Raw genomic sequence first — 23,310 nt, 5'->3', positions numbered from 1 at the left:
AACTGTAGAATCTACGTAGTGGGTATATGGGTGTTCATTGTAAGATTAATTTCTTATTAAAGATTTTTACAACAAAATGTTAACAGAATTCAGGAAAGTTAACGCTGCTTTACTAGTTCACTCCAACATTACACAGAAGTTGAGTATCTGCCAGTAGTTCCAAAAGCTCACTTACATGTAACATTAAGCACAAATAAGTCAATCTTTTGATGTAAACTTTGAGTCTCCTAAATGTTTTTTCTTTGCACTTTCAACTAGGCTGGTTAGTTGGTTATAACACTTCTAAAATAATAGAACAACTCTAGTCAATGACTGAAATACCAAAGCCATTGTAAATAAGAACTGAAAGATTAGAGAAAGGATACTGTATTTAAGCATTGTCTTACTTGGGAAATGTGACAGTTGACATTTAATGTTAATGTTGAAATAAATGTTAAAGCCTGAAGAAACTTTAATTAGGAGAGGATAAAGAGGTAGGTGGAGACTATAAAGATTCTGAGGGGCATTTATAATAACTGCCCATGGTTTGAGGGGAAAGTTAAACAATTATCTGAAGTGGAATAACTTGAACTTCAAGTAGCGTAAGGAAGTGTGTCTGTATGAGATTCCCGAAGAAGAAAGGGGATGGCTGAAGGGCTGGTTAGCACTGAGGTGACCAGGAGGTAGAAGGGTAAATAAAGCAGGGTGCAACTCTTAACACTTGGCTGGCTCCTACTCTTCAAAGCCTTTAATGTTGAATTAACATCAGTGGAGTTAATGGAAAGTTAAAAGCATTTAAAATTATTCCTTAAGTGTAGTTCCACTTTCCATGATAGATATTCATGTAAAAACACCACCTTTTAGTCAAGGTAGATAAAAGGTGGACAAAAGTGCAGTCACCAAAACCTTACAGTATCAGTTATATTTGACTATGGACAGGCAGCTAAGAGCACCTCATACAAGTGCTTTTCACGTATATTTTATTTTTATTTTTTAATAGATCTTTGACTATAATTGCTTCACAATACTGTTAGTTTCTGTTGTACACCAAAGTAAATCAGCCATATGCATACATATGTCCCCGTATCCCCTCCCTCTTGAGCCTCCCTCCCACCCTCCCTATCCCACCCCTCTAGGTCGTCGCAAAGCACTGAGCTGATCTCCCTGTGCTATGCGGCTGCTTCCCACTAGCTATTGGACATTTGGTAGTGTATACATGTCAATGCTACTCTCACTTCGCCCCAGCTTCCCACTCCCACCCTGTGTCCTCAAGTCCATTCTCCATGTCTACATCTTTATTCCTGCCCTGCATCTAGGTTCATCAGTACCATTTTTTTTTATTCCATATATATGCGTTAGAATACAGTATTTGTTTTTCTCTTTCTGATTTACTTCACTCTGTATGACAGACTCTAGGTCCATCCACCTCACTACAAATAATATGAGATATTTTAGAATAAAAATTTTTTATCCATGTTTTTAAGTGGTATTTTTAAAAAAATCCCACATAGATTATATGGCAAGAGTAGGGAATTATAAAGTACAAAATAACACCAAAAATGGTTAGACTTTATATACACATTAAAAATTATAATGACTATCCTAACAAAACTACAGCATTAGTTTTCCTAATTCAGCTACATTTAACATTTTAAGGCCAAAATTTTAAGGTTTACCGACAATGTGAATGTTAATGCTTTTCCTTAAGGTTCTTACGAAATTATATAAATATTTTACAACGTGTTAAAATAAATTTAAGTAACATTCCATCTCATTTTTAAAATGTAAGAATGCCCTGAAGAGTCAGACCAGTTATACAGCTTATGTCGATTTTGAAAAAAGGTCTTCAACAGAGTAATTTTTCTCAAGGTGTAAAGTAGTATTCCCACAAAGCAGACACCGCCTCACAAATGTCATAGGAATGGCTCTTAACTTCCCCCACAAAAAAATCCATTGAATTTTTCTTACTGAAAAAAAAAATAGGCTATCACTTGAGCCTGGAAGACTATTTTATATTGAGATTTCTGTTGAAATTAGTCAATTTAACAGCATTTTAAGTCTATACTATAAGGAGTAAGCCAAGAAAACTAGAATGTGGTTTTCCTCAATCTATGTCTATGGACCCATTTCTAAAAAGCATATAGTTCTTAGGCATTTAGTTCACAGAATTATACTCCTAAATAAGAAAAGCGGTAATTTTGCTTCTTGTTTCAATTACACTTTTTCTGAGAAACTGCTCATCCTACACAAGCTGCAATACGTAAGATCAAACAGTAATGAACATGCAATCAATCCATTTCTAGCACAAAGCACTGATAACTGGCTAGATATTCTCTCATCTGGAGAGACTGACCCTTTAAATTTTCTATCTGCATTCTGAAAGAACCTGAAACCTGACATACCCTAAGATATTCCTGATTTTAATTTGTAACCTTACTAGTTCATAAACTTACAGGTAGGTTGAATATGGTGTTTTGAAACGTGTGAACCAAACATATGCTTAAAATCACATAATACATTTAAAAAACAGTAACCATTAACCCACTTAGCATCCATCTATCTCCACAAGTTGATACTATTTCTTTTCATAAATTCAAAATTGTGGTACATTCCTAGAACATAAAATTCAAGAAAGACTGATCATATAACCCTTTCCCCAAAATAAAAACATTATACCTTTTTTTGGGGGAAAATACTACTGATGTGGTATAGTATCCTATGTATATTTTTAAATTCAGTCTTTCCTCACATGATTCCTTTAAATAAAAAATGGTATTTGTCATTATTGTAAAGTACTGTTTTAACTTGAATGAAGTTGAATCAACCTGGAATATCTAACACTTCTATAAGGGAATATTATATTTCTAAATAGGTTTTTGACCATAATATCTTTACGCTTTATTTGCTTCTTTTCAAAAGATGTACCCAATTTAATTCCATAATCACAGTCAATCCATCAATTACAGTCCATTCACCTTCTCTGTGGGCTGTCCCAGCTCTATTGTGTTCCTGGGATGGGATCAGTGCATTAGGGGCATTCTCTAAGCAGTGGGGCCAGGCCCTAGCCCAGTCAGGAGTGAAGTGCTTACTCCCCCAAGGCTGTCTATGTGAGGCAATGGGGACTTGTCTGGGATGCACAAAGCTGTGGTTAATTTGCTTAATTTTAAGAGCATCTTTTTAAAGGTACATGATATAAAATTTCCAGAGGGCCTAAACTGACATGGTTAGATCAATGCCAGAGCTAATGTTATGATCCTAAATACCCTAGTTTCATCAAGGGAGTAATTTAGATGCTAAGTTTGTAATCTTCATTTAATACTTAAATTTTTCTAATCAAATATATGAGTTTTGAGACTAACATCCGTATGTCTCACTGAACCACTGGTCCTTAAAATACCGAGAGTCACGGACTTGTTTGAAAACCTACAGGACCTAGATCTGAAGCTTCGGTTTCATGATACCAGATTAAGATCTTCTGCATAAGTAGCATGTATTTATTTATACAGATACCCCAAATAGTCTACCACACTGTTTGGAAAACAAATTTAATTTTTAACTCTATATAAGAAATTACAATTTTAATGTAGTATAGAAGAATTATAGAAGTATTTCTAAACGCTTCTTCCTTTAAACTTCGACTAATTTTGCTTCATGCAATGGAATTGGAATAAAGGCAGAAATTATTTATTTGAATACAACAGCATGTCTTAGAATAGTCGTATCTCAGATAACATATAAAGTCCTGAAATTAGTTAATATTTTACATTTAAAAATAAACAGCCTAGTGGCACAAGATTAAACCCGACTCCAGATAAAAAATTTGGCATATTCCCCCATTACGTTTGCAGCTACAAAATACCAGCTGCTATACAGAAATTGTGTATTATTCATGGGGAGAAGAAACCAAGCAGTCATGGTGGCCACCTTTATCTTCTTTGACATTAACTTATCCTCTATGAATCTTGAACAAATGGAGGTAGGTAGTGCCCCTACACTAAACATAGGAAGTACCTGAGTAAATATATTATCTTTAAAGGAAATGATCACAGATGTGTGATACATTTGCTTTATTTAACAATCCTACCCTAAGTATCCTCTCTTAAAAGGTCCAAGAAACAATTCTACAGCAGAAGTGAACCCTAGAATAGATGTACCCAGAGGACAATTTTCCAGGATATCAGCACAACTGCCAATCAATTTCCACTCAGTCACAGAACCCATTTTCACTGAACCCTATAATCATTTCCTTTCCAAATTCTATTCTCTCCTTTTCCTCTCAATATTATCTTAGTTTAGCATGTATCTGTCAAAGACTTTTCTCTTCCAAAAAGACAAGCACGGTGATCAGGGAGGGCCGTATGCAGCCCAGCCACCACCCAGCTCCAAAGTGTAATGGTTGTGTGACCTTGTGCCTGTCATTTAACCTCTCCACGTCTCACTTACGTTATCTGCAGTGGTACTGACCTCATAAAGCTGTTGTGATGAGTGAGTAATGTAAAACTTACAGAGCAGTGCCAAGCACATAGTAAATGATCAGAAAGTTTAAACTATTATCATTCCAGTTTTTCCATCAAACCAAACAGAATCCTCCTAAGCAGCCCAGGGATTACAGTGGAAAACCAAATCAGAGGTAAATCGAAGGATTAAGCATGTTCAGAAACACTGCCTTATTAACTTTTTACTAAGATATAATGATTAAATGTAAAGACACTACAATCAACTCCTAGTTAGTATCTGGAATAACTACATATATGTGTATGTAAACCCAAACATTTATTTAGAAGATTCAAAAAATTAGTATTTGTCTTGCTCTTTCTTCAGACTGTCCTCTCAATTTTCAATACTGCCACATAATTTTATAACTAAATTTTTATTATATTTGAACACTTCAAAGAGCTATAATTTTGAAATAAATTTTGCTATGATAGAGAAAATCTACTCAGAAAGTACAGTATACATGAATTTACGGTACCTGTCCAAATATTACCAGCATATAAATTATTTTGTAAAGTTATTTCTTACACAGGATGTAAAATGCAAAAAAAAAAAAAATGGAATTTGTATTCAGAATAGAAGCAATATTGGCTCCTATATGCTAAAAATATAAGACATATTTTTTTTCTAAAGCACTCTAGATACAAATATTAACTGTATGGGCTGAGAACTTTTAATTTCAATGTAATTCAACAAGGTACACAAGTAGAGCTCTATAAATATATCCCCTATAATAACCATATGCAAAACCATTTTATCACAAATACTACCAAAACCCTCTGAAAAACATAATCTACAAACACATTTTTAAAGAAATTCTTAGTTTTAACAACTACAAAAGCAATGAATATCAATAAAGCTATTTGGCTTAAAAAAATGAAGGGCAGTGTAATGTAAATCCCAATACTGCAAAGTTGTTTTTTGAGGAGGCAGTCTTGAGTTTCTTAATACAAGGTACTAAACATTTCCAAAAATAAATAAGACTTATTCTATACAATTTAAAGTCGTCAGCTAGAGCTCTAAAAAGAAAAATTAAGCAATAGATGAAAAGTAGGTATGCAGAATTAATGGTATAAAGTATGATTTTTATACAAAATGTACCACTCTTCAAATGTGTAAGGCTTGATATGAATTTTTTGGACTATGAGTGTTGCACATCATTTTTAGAGTAGTCTCAAACCATTCAAAACTCAGAATTTTTATAACGTTTCGATATTTCTGAAGTGAATAAATATGGTATAGGATACAATTTAATGTCTACTTATCTATACTGTTCCACCCAGTAAAAATAAACCTTTTCTGAGCTCAGGAAAGAATGTATCTTTTGAATGCTTGATCTCTCTATAAACTCTACTTTTAGAAATGTCAGAATTTTGTAATATGAATTAATACCCATCAGGAATTGGCCCAAGTTTAAAGAGAAAACAAAAAGGAGACGTAAGATGTCAAATAGTCTTAAGTTTGCCCTATGCGATTATACAGGTCATAATTACTTTTTACATGAAAGGAAAGTGCTTTAAAGTAAAAAAACTTTTGTAAAAGTTATTAGTATTATTAATACTTAACATCCAAGTCCAATTTTCCAAATTAGTTCCATTTTATCCATTTCCTTTGAAAAGTACCCTTCTGCCACAATGTAAACAAAAAATGGTCCATAAAATGGGACATTACTCACATCATAATTTGTGGTATGGGCCCTTAAATCGAGACCAAATCTTCATTAACCCAAGCTAGAGAGATTTTATCTCTTGCACATGCCCAAAGTAACTAATATCAACTCACTTTTTCTGTAAGCCTTGAAGAATTTTTATTTAACATAATGAGAGGTTTAATAACATATTAAATACTACGTAGCACTCTTCTGTTGCTGTTCACCAACTGTTTTTATGACGATAACTCCGAGACCTGGAATGTGATCGAAAATGAGAGTGTTTTGCTGTTTGTGCTTTAGTTTCAGAATTGGTAAACCCTTTGGGAGATTTACATGGGGATCTTGCTATGGAGTCAGAATGTCTTCCATGTGATCTTGATTTTGTTCCTGAGCTGGTCTGCTTTTGAGGTGAGCTTGATTGTGATTTTCCTATCGACTTGGACCTTTTTTGCAAGGACTTAGACCTTGACCGTCCTCTAGAACCAGAATTCCTTCTTGGGGTTCTTGACTGCCTTGCTGAGGTAGATCGCCTTGGTAGTGATTTGGAGCGAGATTTAGACTGGCTGTAAGAAAATCGCCTGTGTCGGGACCTGCAAACATCCATAATATCAGAGTATATATTTCACACAAAAATAGTTAATAGGTTAGGAAACAACACTTTAAGGAACTTATATACTTTACATAACATTAGTTATGTTTTTATTGGATAAGCTAAAAGAAACAACTCTAATTTTATCATGCATGCTTCTGGTTCAAACATAAGTACAAGTTTGTAATATCTGACCAAAAGATTTTGACTTTGCTAGATATCAATATATCTTATGAGCCAGTTCTGAAAAATATATTTATTTTGCATATTTAGTCTGGGTTACATAATCCTAAGAGGTTAGAAAATCTGAAGGGAAAAAAAAGAAAGAAAGAAAATATTTAAAGCTTATCAAATGTTTATAAAGACAAAAACCTAGATGGAGGACTTCTGAATCTTGCCATGACAGAGCAGCTTGTTCTAGACTAATCTTCCCATAGAAAAGAGCTATATAAAAAAGGTAGACAACATTTATAAAACAACTGTTAAAAGGCATTGGAGAATTACCAACACAAGCAGAACTCGAGGGGTTACAAGCCATAGCTCTTTTCCTAAGACCATTTTCCAAATGCCAGCACGGGAGACTTGAGCCCAACTAGAAAACAGCTATTGGACTAAGCTGCAGAGACAGAAGTTAGAATTCAGGGCCATGAAAATGGCTAGAACTGGAGAGACGAAAATCCCAGAGGTAAGGACACCACAGGCAACCCCCACCCCCTAAGATCTGCCTACAAGTTCTCCTCAGTCGCTGGCCGTCTTCCAAGTTGCACATGCACAGGATTAGACTCTAAGAGGTCAGCAGAAAACAGCAGCTGGAAGATTTAAGAACTTAGCTGAGCAAGAGGGAGGGGATATGGGGATATATGTATATGCATAGCTGATTCACTTTGTTATAAAGCAGAAACTAACACACCATTGTAAAGCAATTATACTCCAATAAAGATGTTAAAAAAAAAAAAAAAAAGAACTTAGCTGAAATTTTCTCAGATACAGAGTTGCTGGTGAGAGAGGCTGGAATTCAAGCCCCCCAAAAGGTCAAGGAGCCTTGAGTGACAACGCAGGCTTTCAATTAAGAAGCCAAAAGGGCCTCATCCTCCAGGTTAAGGGTCATGCCCTAGGAGTAAGTGTAAAGCTGAAATGGATCAGCCTTAACAGTGCCTCAAACCAAGCCTTGACAGGATCAAGGTGATCTGCCAATGCTCTGCCCGCTAGAAGAAAACAGCTTTCTTTGGAGAATCGTTATCATCCAAAACCTCTATAATCTTTCAACAGTAATGTCCAACATCCAATAAAAAATTATGAGGTATGTGAAAAACAGACAAAAATGACTAAAAGCTAAGGAAAATAAAAGACAAAAGAATGAGACCCAAAATAATTTGGATATTGGCATTATTCAGAAAATAATTTTTAAAATTACTATGATTAACATGTTCAAGAAAATAAGGGAATTCCCTGGCATTCCAGTGGTTAGGACTCTGAGCTTCCACTTCAGGGGGCCCAGGTTTGATCCCTGGTCAAGGAACTAAGATCCCACAAGCCACGGGGCACAGCCAAAAAAATACCAAAAAAAAAGAAAAGAAGAGGAAAAGACAAATAAATAAAAAAAGATGGGGAATTTAAACAATACTGGAATCTATAAAAAGAATCAAATGGACATTTTAGAACCAACAACATGATATTCGAACTTAAAAAGTCATTAGATGGGGCTTCCCTGGTGGCGCAGTGGTTGAGAGTCTGCCTGTCATGCAGGGGATGTGGGTTCGCGCCCAGGTCTGGGAGGATCCCATATGCCATGGAGCAACTGGGCCCGTGAGCCACAACTACTGAGCCTGCGCGTCTGGAGCCTGTGCCCCACAACAAGACAGGCCGCGACGGTGAAAGGCCCACGCACCGCGATGAAGAGTGGCCCCGCTTGCCGCAACTAGAGAAAGCCCTCGCACAGAAACAAAGACCCAACACAGCCAAAAATAAAAATAAATAAATAAAATGCTGGCTTAACTCCTAGAAAGTTTCATTAAAAAAAAAAAAAAAGAAAAAAGTCATTAGATGGATTTGATAGCAGTTTAGATACAGCAGAAGTAAGAAATAGCAAACTGGTCATTAGAAAAATATTATAGTGAAACACAATGAGAAAAGAAATTTTAAGAAATCCAGAACAGAGAGCATAAGAGTTATTTGGTACATACTCACGTGGCCTAAGGGAAAAATTGAATAAGGTACAAGCAATGTTTGAAGAGATGATGGCCTAGAATTTTCCAATACTAATGAAAGGCATAATAACTCACAATTTCAAGGAACTCAGTAAACCTCAGGTAGAATAAATACAAAGAAACCTATGCTGGGCATGTCACAGTGAAATTGCTGAAAACCAAAGTAAGAGAAAAATCTGAAAATCTGCTAGAGAACAGTAGACACATTACCTTCAAAGGTGCAACATTAAGACTGATCGTGGATATCAGAACAATGGAATGACATTATTAAAGAAAGAAAAAAACTTCCTGCCAACTTATAACTCTATCTTCAGCAAAAATATCTTTCAAAAATGAATATAAAATGAAGATGTTTTCAGACATTCACTGCCATTAGACTTGTACTCTAAGAAACGGTAAAAATGCTTCAAGATGAAGGAAAATAATCCCAGGTAGAAGCATGGAACTACAGGAAGGAACAAAGAGCACTGGAAAGTATAAACATATTGATGTAGAATATATTTTAGAATAAAAGCACAGTCTTTTATTTTTATTTTTTTTAAAGCACAGTTTTTTAGAAATTATTGTTTCATTCCTGTTGTAGACAGTTGTAGAAAACAAAATGGGAAAATTGTCCTTGGGAAAAAAAATTCTAACATAAGAAAAATAACAGGATGCATATAAACACTACTACATATAAAATAGATAACCAACAAGGACCTACTGTATAGCACAGGGAACTACACTCAGTATTCTGTAATAACCTATAAGGGAAAAGAATCTGAAAAAGAATATATATATATAAATGAATCACTGTGCTGTACACCTGAAACTAACAGAACACTGTAAATCAACTACACTTCAATAAAACTTAAAAAAAAAAAAGGATGCTATATTTGGACTAGGGGCAATTTTAACATTCTTCAGGAATATTTAGGAGTATATACACATTCACTGACACAAATTTAACAAAGATTTATGGAATATCTGAGTAAGGGACTACTGATAAATGCTAGGGATATTAAGCATTAAGACAAAAGTCCTTGCTCCACAAAGAGTTCACAGTCTAATGATAGCAGCAAACTAGTTTTTTCCCACATCCACTAAAGGCAAAAGCAGTGACCTCTTTTTATCTACGGTAATACACCACATACACTGAATATATTTATAGTACATGTTAGACTTATCTATATGCTGACCCATACACATACACACACACACACAATCTGATCCTTATGAAACTTAAGAACTGGGTAACATTTGCATTCTCTATAATACAACTTTACAAATAAAAAACACTGAGGTCAGAGAGGTTAAGCAACGGTCTTATAACTAGAACAGAGAAGAACAGCATTGTCTTGCAAGAAAATGTGGTTTTTTTTCTATTTATTTATTTATTTTTTTTGGACGCTCTGCATGCAGGATCTTATTTCCCTGACCAGGGATCAAACCCAAGGCCCCCTACAGGGGAGGTGTGGAGTCTTAACCACTGTACCACCAGGGAGTCCCCGTTCTTTCTATTCCTGATACTCCATGATGACTGCGATAACTGACAGACTTCTTTTTTGTTTGTTTTTCCTCCAGCCAAGTAGTATACTTTACTGCCACTAGAAGGCAGAAAATGCTGTGAATGTTCTGGTTAATCAAGGCTCTATCGCATTTGGAAACCGCTTATATTCTTAATGAATTAGATGGGCAATTTTTTCCTTTTCTTTTACAAACTAAGTCTTTTTCACCAAGGCCAGTAGATATTATTCAATAAATTACGGCAGTGCTGCTTTAGGTACAATATTACATCTACTTTGATTTTTGGTTTATTAACCATTCATTAATTTATAGTAACGTGAACTGTTGAACATCACTTTCTTACTATTCATGTCTTTTGTGAAGCCAGAAGCAGTACCATTGGTACTGGTGTGACTTTCTTATACACATGGCATGTAAAATTTCTTAATTTGTTCCCACATTTTAGGTTCTATAAATATAACTTGTATTTGAGTATATCAGTGTCAAAATCTCAAATAATCAATCAGTAGGAAAATGGCTCTCCCTTGGCCATGGAACAAAATGGATTATTCTCCACAGACACAAGGGAGGTTTATATTCTTACACTATCAAAGTATGATAAAAAGAATCAAATTCCAGAACACAGTATGACTGTTCCTAAATATTTCTTTACCAATCTTGGTGATGGCTCAATCCTGACCTGGGTTCTTCTGGCTTATAAAAGGAGCTTAAGGCTTCCTCCTACTTGCATGCCTCCCTCAGAATGAGCCAAGATCAAAGCATTTGATTCATACCCAAGGAGAGGGACTGAGCTGACATGTAAGATTCTAGGGCTCTGAAGAGGCCACATTTTCTAGTAATCAAGATTCTTGGGTATTTCTCTCTCCCTATCTTTTCTTTCCACTTGGCTGGAGGGACTGGAGACAGGCCACTTCACAGTCTTGTTTTTAGAACTAGGGACTTGGGGCAAAGACTCTCTGTCTAGCTCTGGTACATATACCCTATGTTGGGCTTTTCCTTGTCTAGGCTCTTGGAGTTGAGGAATGGAAGGACTGGAGTGAAAGCGAGCAGTTCTGCAGATCATTTTTGATTTAAGGCTATGTCGTCATGGGACAGCGTAGGGGTACGACATATGGCCCAGGAAAGCCAACTCTTTTTCTTTCTTTCTTTTTTTTTTTTTTTTGGCTGCACAGCTCAGCATGTGGGATCTTAGTTCCCCAACCAGGGATCAAATCCTCGCCCCCTGCAGTGGAAGCGCAGAGTCTTAACCACTGGACCACCAGGGAAATCCCCAGGAGAGCCAACTCTTATTACTCATAGAAAGAGGATGCTAGTGTAAACGCTGATCATTCTTCAAGGGCAGAATTCACCTTAAAATTCTACATGCCTATGAAAAAAATCACCACATTAAAACTCAAGATAAATAGTGCCTAAGTGTTTAGGAATTTAGGCATGCTAGTACAATTTCAGTTATTACTTAAATAGCTTCACCAAATAATTAATTTCCATTGTGATTTACTATTATTCTAACAGAAACAAACTCCTAGCAGGCAAAATAGATAACTTGCAAATATCTTTTTCTGAAAAATCTACCACTTTTATGTCTTCTTCCTACAATACTACTGTACTTGGACTTTATTCTTGAAAATAATTTGCCTTTTATAAATATATTGATTTACATTAACTTTAGTCAACTTCCTTTCACAGTGATTACACTGTATTTCTTATGAGTTTTTAATCATAAAACTTCAAGATTCTTAACCTGGGGGTTCATTTAGGAAAATTTTATGTTTTTAAAATCCTCATTTTATTTGTCAAGTATACACTTTTTAATTTTTTGTTTTTTCCTCAGTATATATTATCTTTCTACTAAAAAGGTTAAAGTTAAGTCTGTCATGAAATGAAAACACTGGAAGGTATCTAATAAACCCAAGTTAAAATAACAATATATGACAAATAGAGAAGAGCATATCCTTCTACAAAAGTTGATTCTTTATGTATATTAAATAAAATGATTCTGGTGGCCTGTTTTTGAAAACTCTTTAAAATGTTTTCCATTTTAAAATTAAGAAAATTAAGTTTTCAATCCCCTTGTATTTTGTACTCACTCTTTAAGGCTATCAGACCGCCGCCTATTTCTTCCCCATGAAGAACTTCTACTTCGAGTTCTCCTTTGGCTGGGGCTTCTTGATCTCCTATGATCACTTGGAGAACAAGGGTGACGTTCTTTTGATTTCATTTGGCCTGGTGCTAGAATATGAAATTCAAGATTTATAATTCATTACCTGAAAACCTCAATAAATAACCACTCAATAAATAAACCACTCGAATAGTATATTCTGAAAGAATTTTAAATTAAAAAAATCTGTCATTGCTGAAACTCATTCTGCTAAATAAACAAGATCCACTATTTAGTCACACTTACTTTTGCGATCACCTTGTGCAAACTGTATTTCAATCTGACGGCCACATACCCACTTTCTATTGAGGTTATAAAGAGCATCTTCAGCATCACGAACATCTTCAAATATGACTAGCTGTTAAGGACACTTTGAACATCAGATATCAAATAAAAATATTATTTTTAAAGAATTATTTACATGTGACATGAAATTATTAGGAAAAACAAGCTCAAGTCATTAAGCTCACATCTCTAATATGAATAATCAGAAAAAAATGTCACTTATTATCAAAACAAATGCCCCATTATGATTCAGAAGAGTGAATCTAAAAATAAAAAAACAGAAACAAATCTCTATATTTTTAATGTATACATCAGTGTAGCTGTAGTATGCATGTATAATTAGAAACTATGAGAAAAAGATAAGTCCAACATTGGTTAGTATTATCAAATAAACTGTTTAGGACTCACTCCTTTCTCTTAGGTAAAAGATTTATCAGGTTTTTCACTGAAAAAAAATCAGCATGCAGAAATCTTTATTCTGAAATTAAAATTACTCTTTCATTAAAAGGCTTTTTAAATTAATTTAGGAGAAATTACTTATAAACAAAAGTGCACACATATAAGTGAGCTAAAACATATATTCAAAACTGATTTGGTTCTTTAAAAATGATATTTAACTTTGAACCTACTGCTTTAAAATATCTTTATGTTTTTATTATTTGGGATATGATTATAAAAGAAATATATAAACAATCTGCAAACATCTGGAATTACATATATTGATTTCTAATACCCCACTAAACTCCCTTATCTATATAAATTATATATTAAACCTAAATAAATGGAAACAAATTATATAAAACGACTAAATAGCTGTATTTCAGGAGGTTGTTGCTGGTTTAACTTTTTTAAAAATAGAAAACAGAAAAAGCTCAAGTAATGCAATACAAAATGAGACTTTGGCAATTACCTCAATGTCACTTGATCTTGAACCTTGACCTTTATTCTTTAGGGCTTGCAAGATGGACTTTATAAGAGACGCAGAACCAACATCAGACTTGGCTTTGATTCTGGAACTCTGAGTAAATGTAGGAAAGCCGAAGTCTCAACCTGGTGTTGGCTTTGTCTTTTGCTTGATAAAGACTTCCCCTCTTCCAGGTCTTTATATCTGTGTCCACCCTCCCTCTTTACTCCTTGATGCTTGAACTTTAGGTGCCTTTTGTCTCGCCTGCTCGGTTTATGCTTGGATTCTAGCTAACAGGTTGGTTCAAACTGAGGGGCGCTTGCCAGCTACTGTGGACTGCTTTAGATTTTCTGAGATAAAGAAATAAACACATTTAATTAGGCAATATTAATCTCATAAAATATACTCCTGAGTACATATATGTATATGCACATGTATGTAGTCTATTCACATGCACACAGTAAAATAAAGGATATTGAACATAAGCAAATCCTCTCGGGCGGCGGGTGTAGAAGTCAAGCGGAATGTAAACGTCTACTATAGGGCCATATCGACCAAACTCACGGCGCAAGTCCTCAGGCCTGAAGTGTTTTAGAAATAAGGTAAAGAAATATGAATAGCTGGATTAAGATATTTTGCCTACAGAAATCCAGTTGAAACCTTCAAAAGAAAGTATATTATCTGGACTAGCATTATCTAAAATTGTCTCTCACAGGAATTACCCAGGGTTTAGCAAAGAAGGAAAAAATAAAGAAAACAACAAGTTCTCAGGTCTCATTTTTGGAGATTCTGATTCATGACATCTGGAAATCTGTATTTTTACAAGCAGTCTAGGTGGGCTTTTATGCTTAGTCAGGTTGAGGAAACACTAACCCAGGACATCCACTTTTTTTTTTTGCTTTTTTTTTTAATTGAAGTATAGTTGATTTACAATATTGTGTTAGTTTCAGGTGTATAGCACAGTGATTCAGAGTGTGTATATATGTGTGTGTGTATATATATACATTCCTTTTCAGATTCTTTTCCCTTATAGGTTATTACAAAATATTGAGTACAGTTCCCTGTGCTATACAATAGGTCCTTGTTGGTTACCTATTTTATATATAGCATATCCACTTCTGAAAGTTACTCCTATTACAAGACTTTTCAATTGTCAATCTATAGAAAGTTCTATTAACTCTTTCATTAAGAACACATTCATCTCACTATAATTTCACATTTATGTTCATTGTTTTCAGATAGCAAGAATTAGATTCTGAAGAAGTCCTAAAATTATTTCTCAGGCTTTAAAGAAAAATGGTTGTTTTACTAGTAAACATAAAGCAAAAATAACTACCATAGTCTCAAATTTGACAAGTATTTTTGAGTCACTTATATGCTTTCTACTGTGATAGGTACTAAAGAGGGGACACCAAAGAAATACATCGCATAGTATTTGTCTTCATGGAGCTACAATTTAACTGAAGAGATAAAATACTTAGCATTAATAGCTGACAGTTATAATGCATTTATAAATTCCCATAACAACAGATGTTTACAGATGTTTACAGATGAGGGCACAGACAAGTGAACTCACCTAAGGTCACGGAGCCAGCAAGCGACAGAGCTGGAAGCAAACTCCCACAGTCTGACACTAATCTGGGTTCGTAACCACTCTACCCTGCTGCCTCGTGGACATCTTAGGGGTTCAAAATCAAGCTATGAGCACAAAACACGGCTCAGAAGATATCAGAGTATGTCAAAACATATTGTGTGGAAAAAAGACCCTAAGATGACTGCAAAGCTTCTAACTCGGGCAAATGGAAGAAAGATGGTGTCCATGATAAAAACTAGATAGCTGGAAAAGACAGTTCAATAGAAGAGGGAGGAGAGGCAAAAGAAGAAACTTTCAGGTTTGGAAATGCCAAATTTGAGGTGATGGTGGAACATCCATAAGAATTCTGTAAGCAACTGAAAACGGTGATTATACGAATTATATTAGTTATTTTCTTTTCAAGACTAGAAGTCAGTGATTAATGCTAGAGATTGGATTTAGGAGTTAGTACATAAAGATTCAACTAACACTGACTAAGTAGCCACTATATACCAGGCAGTGCCGGCAATATTATGACAAACTTTACTACATTTTTATTATTTATTATATTTATTTCATTTAATACTCACTATAACATGTTTAATTGTCTGCCTTCCCTGAGAGACTATTAACTTTAGATTTAGAGGACAGTGACAATGTCTTTTTTCTTTTGTTTATTCATTCAACAAATACTTATTGAATATGTACTATGGGCCAGGCTCTAGGAATATGGAAGAGTACAAGAAAAACACAATTCCTGCTCCCATAAAACATAGACTACAGGGTAAAGATTCTCAACCATTCCTGAATATTGCAATCATCTGTGAAGGAGATATTATAGAAACAGGCATTCCAGCCTGATGCATTAATCCTTGACCTAATACGTGCTTCCCATGGTGAGCCCCAGTTATGTTTAAAGTCTTTAAAGGTTTCATAGGCAATTCTGAGGCTCAGGATTGAGAATCGCTTCTAAAGCAGGTGTCTTCACTAGTGTATCTCAGAAACTAGCATAGCTGCTTGGCACACAGTAGGCGCTCAGTATACATTTGTTGTATTAATGAGCAAAGAACACATTGTTACCATGTAATAGTCAAGGAGACAGAGTGAGAGCAGTTACCTTGCCCAGAGGTACACACAGCCAGTAGCAAAGCTAGTATTCAAATAAATGTCTTAGGAGGCAACCAATTCCATTAGCCAAATGTGAGTGGCTGACAGAAGAGGACCCTAGATAATATAAAAGAGGCTGGAGCAGTGTGTGTGTCACAGGGGCTTAGAATCCCAGAAGTCTGAAGGAACAAATCTCAAAACAGCTGGTTCCCTTTCATTGTCTCCACTCCCTCACCTGTGAGCTGTTGTTTTGTTTTCATTTATTTTTGCATTTTTGGTGTGATCTATTTTGACATTCAGAAATGTATAGAGATAATAAAAGAAACACCCATGTATCTACCAACAACATTTATTATATCTCAACACTTGCCCAATTTGCTGTAATTTTTAGTATTTTTAAAGAAATATTACATCCTCCTACCTTAGAAACAATCGTTGGTGTTCCTCATTCCTCTGCATAACTTTGTATTTCTACTGCAAATGCACATAAATGGTATCAGACTATTTGTAAAATTCTGCACCTTTCCTTCTCCTCCCTTGAGATTTCTCCACGTAGCTCTAGTTCACTCATTTTAACTCTGTATTGGTATGGTTATGAATAAACCACAATTTATTCATACATCTTTCTGTGGATGAACATTTTAAAATGCTTCTTTTTTAAACTGCAAACTGTGCTAGAGTGCACATTATGATGCATGTGCTTCCTAGAGCTCTTCAGAGTTCTCTGGGATGTACCACTAGCTATGCAACTGATGGGTTGGAGAGTACAAATATCTTCAGCTTCATTACATGTTCTCCAAAGTAGCCAAATCAACTTAAACTCCCCAAGACATGCATCAGAGTTTCTAAGGATCCAACTCCTCACTAACATCTTTTACTCCTTGCCATTCTGAAGGATATAAAGTGAATGCGTACCTCATTATTTTAATTTTAATTTACCTAAACACCAGTGAGGTGCAACATCTTTACATGCTTATGGGTCATTTATTCTAGGGGCAGAATTTCTGGGTTTTAAAAGAGGATGTATATATTTAATTTCTATGAAAGAGCCAAACAGTTCTGCAAAGTGGTTGCACCATTTTATACTGCCACCACCAACATGTAAGTTTCAGTTGTGCCAATCTTTGTCAACACTTGGTATTGTCAGTCTTTTTAATTTTAGCCATTCAACTGGGTGTTAAGTGGAATCTCACTGTGGTTTTAATTTGCATTTCCCCAACAACAAATGACGCTGAGCACTTTTTCATGTGCTAATTGGACATTCGGATATTTTTCTCTTGAAAGTGTCTGAGTTTTTGGCCCATTTTTAATAATAACATTTGTCTTTTTATTATTGAGTTGTAAAAGTTCATTATTATTCTGAGAAAAAGTCCTTTGTGAGATATATGTTCTGTGAATATTTTCTCCCAGTCTTTGGCTTGCCTATTTACTTTCTTAATGCTATTTTTTAATGAACAGAAATTTTCATTTTGGAGAAATCTAATTTATCATTATTTTTTATGGTAATTACTTTCTTTGTCCTATAAGAAATCTCTGGCTATCCCCAAGTCATGAAGATATTCTCCTATGCTTTCTTCTACAAGCTTTACAGTTTCATCTTTTACATTTCAATTGATGATCCAGTTCAAATTACGTGAGGTAGAGGCCGCAGCACATTTTTTTCATATAATTAGTACATACATCCAGTTGTTACAGCACCATTTGTTGAAAAGACTTTCCTTTCTCTAATGGCTTTAGTGCCTTTGTCAAAAATCAAATGACTCTATATGTATGGATTATTTATGGACCCTCTCTTCTGTTCTACTGATATATTTGTCTATCCTTAGGCCAATATCAAACTGTTTTGAGTACCGTAACTTTTTAGTAAATCTTTAAGTCAGGTAGTATAAATCTTCCAGCTTCAGTGACCTTTTTCCAAATTATTTTGGCTATTCTAGATCCTTTGCATATTAATATATTTTAGAATTAACTTGTTAGTTTCTATTTTTTAAAAAGCATTTGGTCAGGAGTGCCTTGAATCTATAATATAATCAATTGGGACTGAATTGATAACTTAATAAAATTGCGTCTTCCAATCTAAGAACAAAGTATATCTATCAATTTATTTTGGGCTTTGATCTCTCTTGGCAACATGTTATAGTCTTCTTCAATGCAAAGGTTTTTACATGTTTTTTTGTGAAACTTATTCCTATGTTTTTATGTGGTTTTTTTTTTTTAAATAAATTTATTTATTTATTTATGGCTGTGTTGGGTCTTCATCATTGGGTCTTCGTTGCTGCACGCAGGCCCTCTAGTTGCGGCGAGCAGGGGCCACTCCTTGCTGCAGTGCGCGGGCCTCTCATCACAGTGGCTTGTCATTGCTCTAGGCGCACGGGCTTCAGTAGTTGTGGCACGTGGGCTCAGCAACCATAGCTCGTGGGCTCTAGAGTGCAGGCTCAGTAATTGTGGCTCACGGGCCCAGTTGCTCCGCGGCATGTGGGATTCCCCCAGACCTGGGATCAAACCCGTGTCCCCTGCACTGGCAGGCAGACTCCCAACCACTGCACCACCAGGGAAGTCCCACCTAAGTATGTTTTTTAATACTAAGATAAATGGAATTTAAAAAATTTTTTCATTATTTGTTTGCTGTTAGTATACAGAAATAGAATTTTCACTAAGTTTACCTCATATCCTAATAACTCACTGAAACTCATTACTGGTTACTACAGCTTTATGTAAACAAACACGTCACCTAAGAATAGGGACAGGTTTTACTTTTACATTTATAATTTTTATGTCTTTTTTTCTTGCCTTGTTGCATTGCTTAGGACCTGCAATAAAATGCTGAATAGAGATTGTGAGAGTGGACGTCCTTGTCTTTTAAGAGGAAAGCATTCAGTTTCATCATTAAGTATGTTATTAGCTATAGGTTTTTCACAGATGCCCTTTATTAAGCTGAGGAAGTTCCCTTCTCTTCCTAGTTTGCTGAGACTTTTTATCATGAATCTTGCTGGATTTTGTTTAATGCTTTTTCTACATGACCACTGATATCAATATTAATGTAGCCTCATACACACTGTAACCATAGGCTACTAAGTATATCCAAGATAAGTACTTAATGGGTGCTCCCCAACCTAACATGATGATAAGCATCAAAATGGGAATGTTTTGAGATTTCGACATTACTTTGTTCCAATAGAAAACTATATCTGACATTAAAAAGACTACTGTACACAAAATGCCAAGATTTAAAATTAATATTCTTCCTGGTCCACATCTTACTTCACCAGTGAAAAGAAACATAACACAAATTATAAAATTATAAAATTTAAAAATCTTTCTTTAGTTCTTATGCTCAATTTCATTCCTAACAAATTTAATGCTAACCTATAATGTGTTTTAATGTCCTGTGCTTTACCATATGTATTAAAATGGCCACTTCAAAGAAACAGTTTTAGTTTTGTTATAAAACTAACATTAAATAAAATATGAAAACAAGATAAAGAAAACCACTCAGGGCTTCCCTGGTGGCGCAGTGGTTGAGAGTCTGCCTGCCAATGCAGGGGACACGGGTTCGAGCCCTGGTCTGGGAAGATCCCACATGCCGCGGAGCAGCAACTGGGCCCGTGAGCCACAACTGCTGAGCCTGCGCGTCTGGAGCCTGTGCTCCGCAACAAGAGAGGCCGCGATAGTGACAGGCCCGCGCACCGCGATGAAGAGTGGCCCCCGCTCGCCGCAACTGGAGAAAGCCCTCGCACAGCAGCGAAGACCCAACACAGCCAAAAATGGATAATAAATAAATAATAAATAAAAAATTTAAAAAAAAAAAAAAAAAAAAAAGAAAACCACTCAAAGGGATTTCTTTCCAGGATCATTTTCTGTAATATATATATATAGATTTCCCCTTCATTTTTTATGTAATTGAAATCATACTGTATTTATAATTTTATACCGTTTGTTTTAACATATATCCCAATGATTTTCTTTATAAGCATACCAAATGTTAAAGCTAATTTAAAACGTGTCTAGGGGACTTCCCTGGTGGCGCAGTGGTTAAGAATCCGCCTGCCAATACAGGGGACACGGGTTTGAACCCTGGTCCGGGAAGATCCCACATGCCGCAGAGCAGCTAAGCCCATGCGCCACAACTACTGAGCCTGCGCTCTAGAGCCCGTGAGCCACAACTACTGAAGCCCACGTGCCACAACTACTGAAGCCCATGTGCCTAGAGCCTGTGCTCCGCAACAAGAGAAGCCACTGCAATGAGAGGCCCGTGCACAGCAACAAAGAGTAGCTCCTGCTCGCCACAACTAGAGAAAGCCCACGTGCAGCAACAAAGACCCAACGCGGCCAAAAATAAAATTAATTAATTATAAATAACTAAATAAATGTGTCTGGGTGTCATATTGCTAGTTAACTTACACTATATGCCACCTTGTACAAAAATGCTATTAATTAAGGTTACATGTGATGATTCTACTTTCATAACATTACTCAACAGCTGTGCAGTTTTAGGAACGATCCTTAGTGTCTCTAAATCTCAGATTCTTATCTGTTATATAAGGTTACTGAAAATTTAATAAGATAACATAGTACAGTTTTTAGTACAGTGTCTGGTATACAGTGAGTACTCAACAAATGTTAGCGATTATTATAATTTCATTAATACAAACCTCCTAGATTTTGATTGTCCCCCAGTGGCAGTGCTAGAAAGTCGTGAAAAAAATGGAAAAGGAAATCAATAAATCTCAATTATCAGTCTTGATTATCTAGATCAGAGGTCATGTGTCACATGTGTATATGTTTTACTTTGCCTACACAATGTTTAAACATTTAAAACAAGTCCAAATGTCTATACAGCAGTTATCAGCTGAAGCTTGGTATCAGTCACTGCCCCCTTGAGATGGCACATGTTCTTTTTCATTTGCCAGGGTCCATACCATACTACTGTCCCTTAACGTGACACCTTCACTCATTCATATTACCCTGGCTGGCCCCTGTGGCCATTAGAATTGGAAACCTTTCATTTTTTTGTAGGCACACTGGAGAGGCTTGATCTTATTCAGTATTCAAGTGGTCTGTTTAACTGTGGGAATTGTTTTAACCTTACCCAAGTTATAAATTTTCTATGTAATATATTGATTAAACAGGTTGAGAGAAGAAATGTAAACACAGGCATCTTTAGGATGTTAAAGTATATTAACTCACAGTTTACAGTTGTGACATATATATATAATAGCAGGGATCAAATTTTTTAAAAAGACTTAACATTTACTTCTCAAAGGTAAATTATGATGATTACTCCTGATGGCTCTGGAGTCAAGCGCTCCAATATGTTTCCAGCTGTGAAGCCCCAGGTAAGTCATTAACACGCTGACTTGCAGCTTTCCCTTATGTACAATAAGATAATCCTGTATACCTATAAAGTTTGGGATGGGGGGCTGGAGAGTAAATTAAGCAAGCCCAGTGATACGAAAATGTATATTATTTTAGACATTTATTAAAATGTCCACCCGCCCCGGTATTCCTTCTGGCCCTTATTAAGGGAGAAAGACACTGTTATAAGAAGAAGTCATTCCTTAACATCTATGTTCAGGCACTATGTAGACAGAATTCTCCAAAGAGGGGCGGGGTGGTTTGAGTGCATCAGAACCGACCAGGGAAGTCTATCCAAACCGTTATGATGGGTGTTTATATTGCACTCAGAACTTTAAAGAAAAACACAGAAATCTCATTCACTGAAGTTATCCTTTGTATATAGTATAAAACTGTGCAACGAATAAAATTTAACCAGCACCACCTGTAAGTAGACCAGACTACCGACTACAGGCAAAGGGAATCGTAAGGCCCAAGGTACGCATTATTCCGTAACGCGTTCTCACCATCCCCAATTCCTTCCCATTTAGGAGGTAAGATGCGCGGCTTTATCCCGGTACGGCGACAAAGGGGCGAGACGCAGGCACCCACCCAAGGAACACTCAGGGCCAGAGGCGGGGAGGGACCGGCTCCCGGGCAAGGGTTAGCCGGCGCTCCGCCGGTCTCGCGGTGGGGATGTGTACCGGCCCGCCGCCCAGGTGCCGGGGGCAGTGAAGCGCGACGGGGCCCGGAAGCGGGGCCGCGGCGGGGCGGAACGCCGGCCGGGAGGGCGTAGGCGCAAGTCCCGCCCAGGCCCCGAGTAGCCCGAGGGCTCCCGCCGGCCCCGGGAAGGGCTCCTCCGCGGAGCGCCCCGGCCCGGCCGGCGGGGAGGTGCTAGGCAGACCCGCGGGCCGCCGCCGGGCTCCGCCCCGCGGCCGTTACCCGCCCCTCCCCCGCGCCCCAACCTGCGGCGGCACCGCCGCTCACCTGGTGGCGTCCGCGACGTTCCTGACGAACAGGGAGGTGTTGGGGGGCCTCGTGTAGCGAGACATGACCGCTTCCTCCGTTCCCTCCGGGTCTGCCCGTGGCCGCCGGGCTCGCTCCGTCTCCTGCTGCCGCCGCAGCCAAAGCAGCTCCGCCGGCCCCCGGCGCGACCCCCTCCCCTCCGCCTCGGCCCCGCCAGCGCGCAGCCGCAGAGGCGGGCGCGGGGGAAGCGCTGTGCGGCGCGAGTCAGTCCGTGCGGACCTTGCGGGGGCGGGGGCGGGGGCGGCGCCGACGCCGAGCGGGGTGCGGGGAGGGGGCGACGCGGGGTGCCGGGATTCCAGGGCGTTTGAGAAGGCGGCGGTGCAGGAGGCCAGGGGTTGAGGGGATCAGGAGAGGGGATCGCGTGGGGGTCCCGGAGTCAAATGGGATTCGGGGAGGAGACGACTGGGGTCACAGTGTAACAGGAGGGCAGGGACCAGAGCGGTCATAGGGGCTGAAGCGGATGAGCCGGGGGCTAGAGAGCTTCCGGAGAGAGGGTG

General features: G+C 37.3%; 1 protein-coding gene across 6 annotated transcripts; it reads right to left on the bottom strand.

The window, feature by feature from the left end:
* Positions 1-1,412: 1,412 nt before the first annotated feature.
* Positions 1,413-22,961, bottom strand: SRSF12 (serine and arginine rich splicing factor 12). 6 transcript variants are annotated; one of them, XM_036871631.1, is made up of 5 exons: positions 22,775-22,961; positions 14,233-14,354; positions 12,831-12,938; positions 12,514-12,655; positions 1,413-6,714 (listed from the first exon to the last, which is right to left on the bottom strand). In XM_036871631.1, the coding sequence occupies exons 1-5, from the start codon at positions 22,837-22,839 to the stop codon at positions 6,345-6,347; spliced, it is 807 nt and encodes a 268-aa protein (XP_036727526.1). In that variant the 5' UTR covers positions 22,840-22,961; the 3' UTR covers positions 1,413-6,344. The 6 variants fall into 6 exon arrangements, with proteins under 6 accessions (XP_036727526.1, XP_036727522.1, XP_036727523.1 ...); XM_036871627.1 differs by adding an exon at positions 21,106-21,138 and having other exon boundaries at positions 12,514-14,354; XM_036871628.1 differs by lacking the exon at positions 14,233-14,354 and adding an exon at positions 21,106-21,138 and having other exon boundaries at positions 12,514-14,123.
* Between the last annotated feature and the right edge of the window lie 349 nt (positions 22,962-23,310).

This window comes from Balaenoptera musculus, chromosome 12 (assembly GCF_009873245.2).
Source record: "Balaenoptera musculus isolate JJ_BM4_2016_0621 chromosome 12, mBalMus1.pri.v3, whole genome shotgun sequence".
In the NCBI taxonomy this organism is placed as follows: domain Eukaryota; kingdom Metazoa; phylum Chordata; class Mammalia; order Artiodactyla; family Balaenopteridae; genus Balaenoptera; species Balaenoptera musculus.
Note: the sequence above shows the minus strand (reverse complement) of the source record. Positions and strands in the feature narration are given on the sequence as shown.

Bases quoted from the DNA above. Each gene is read 5' to 3' on its own strand.
- SRSF12 (XM_036871631.1), bottom strand. From the start codon at position 22,839: ATGTCTCGCTACACGAGGCCCCCCAACACCTCCCTGTTCGTCAGGAAC. The intron at 14,355-22,774 runs GTGAGCGGCGGT...AAAACACTTCAG, and splicing joins AACGTCGCGGACGCCACCAG to GCCTGAGGACTTGCGCCGTG. The intron at 6,715-12,513 runs GTGAGTACAAAA...GGATGTTTGCAG, and splicing joins CGGTCTGATAGCCTTAAAGA to GTCCCGACACAGGCGATTTT.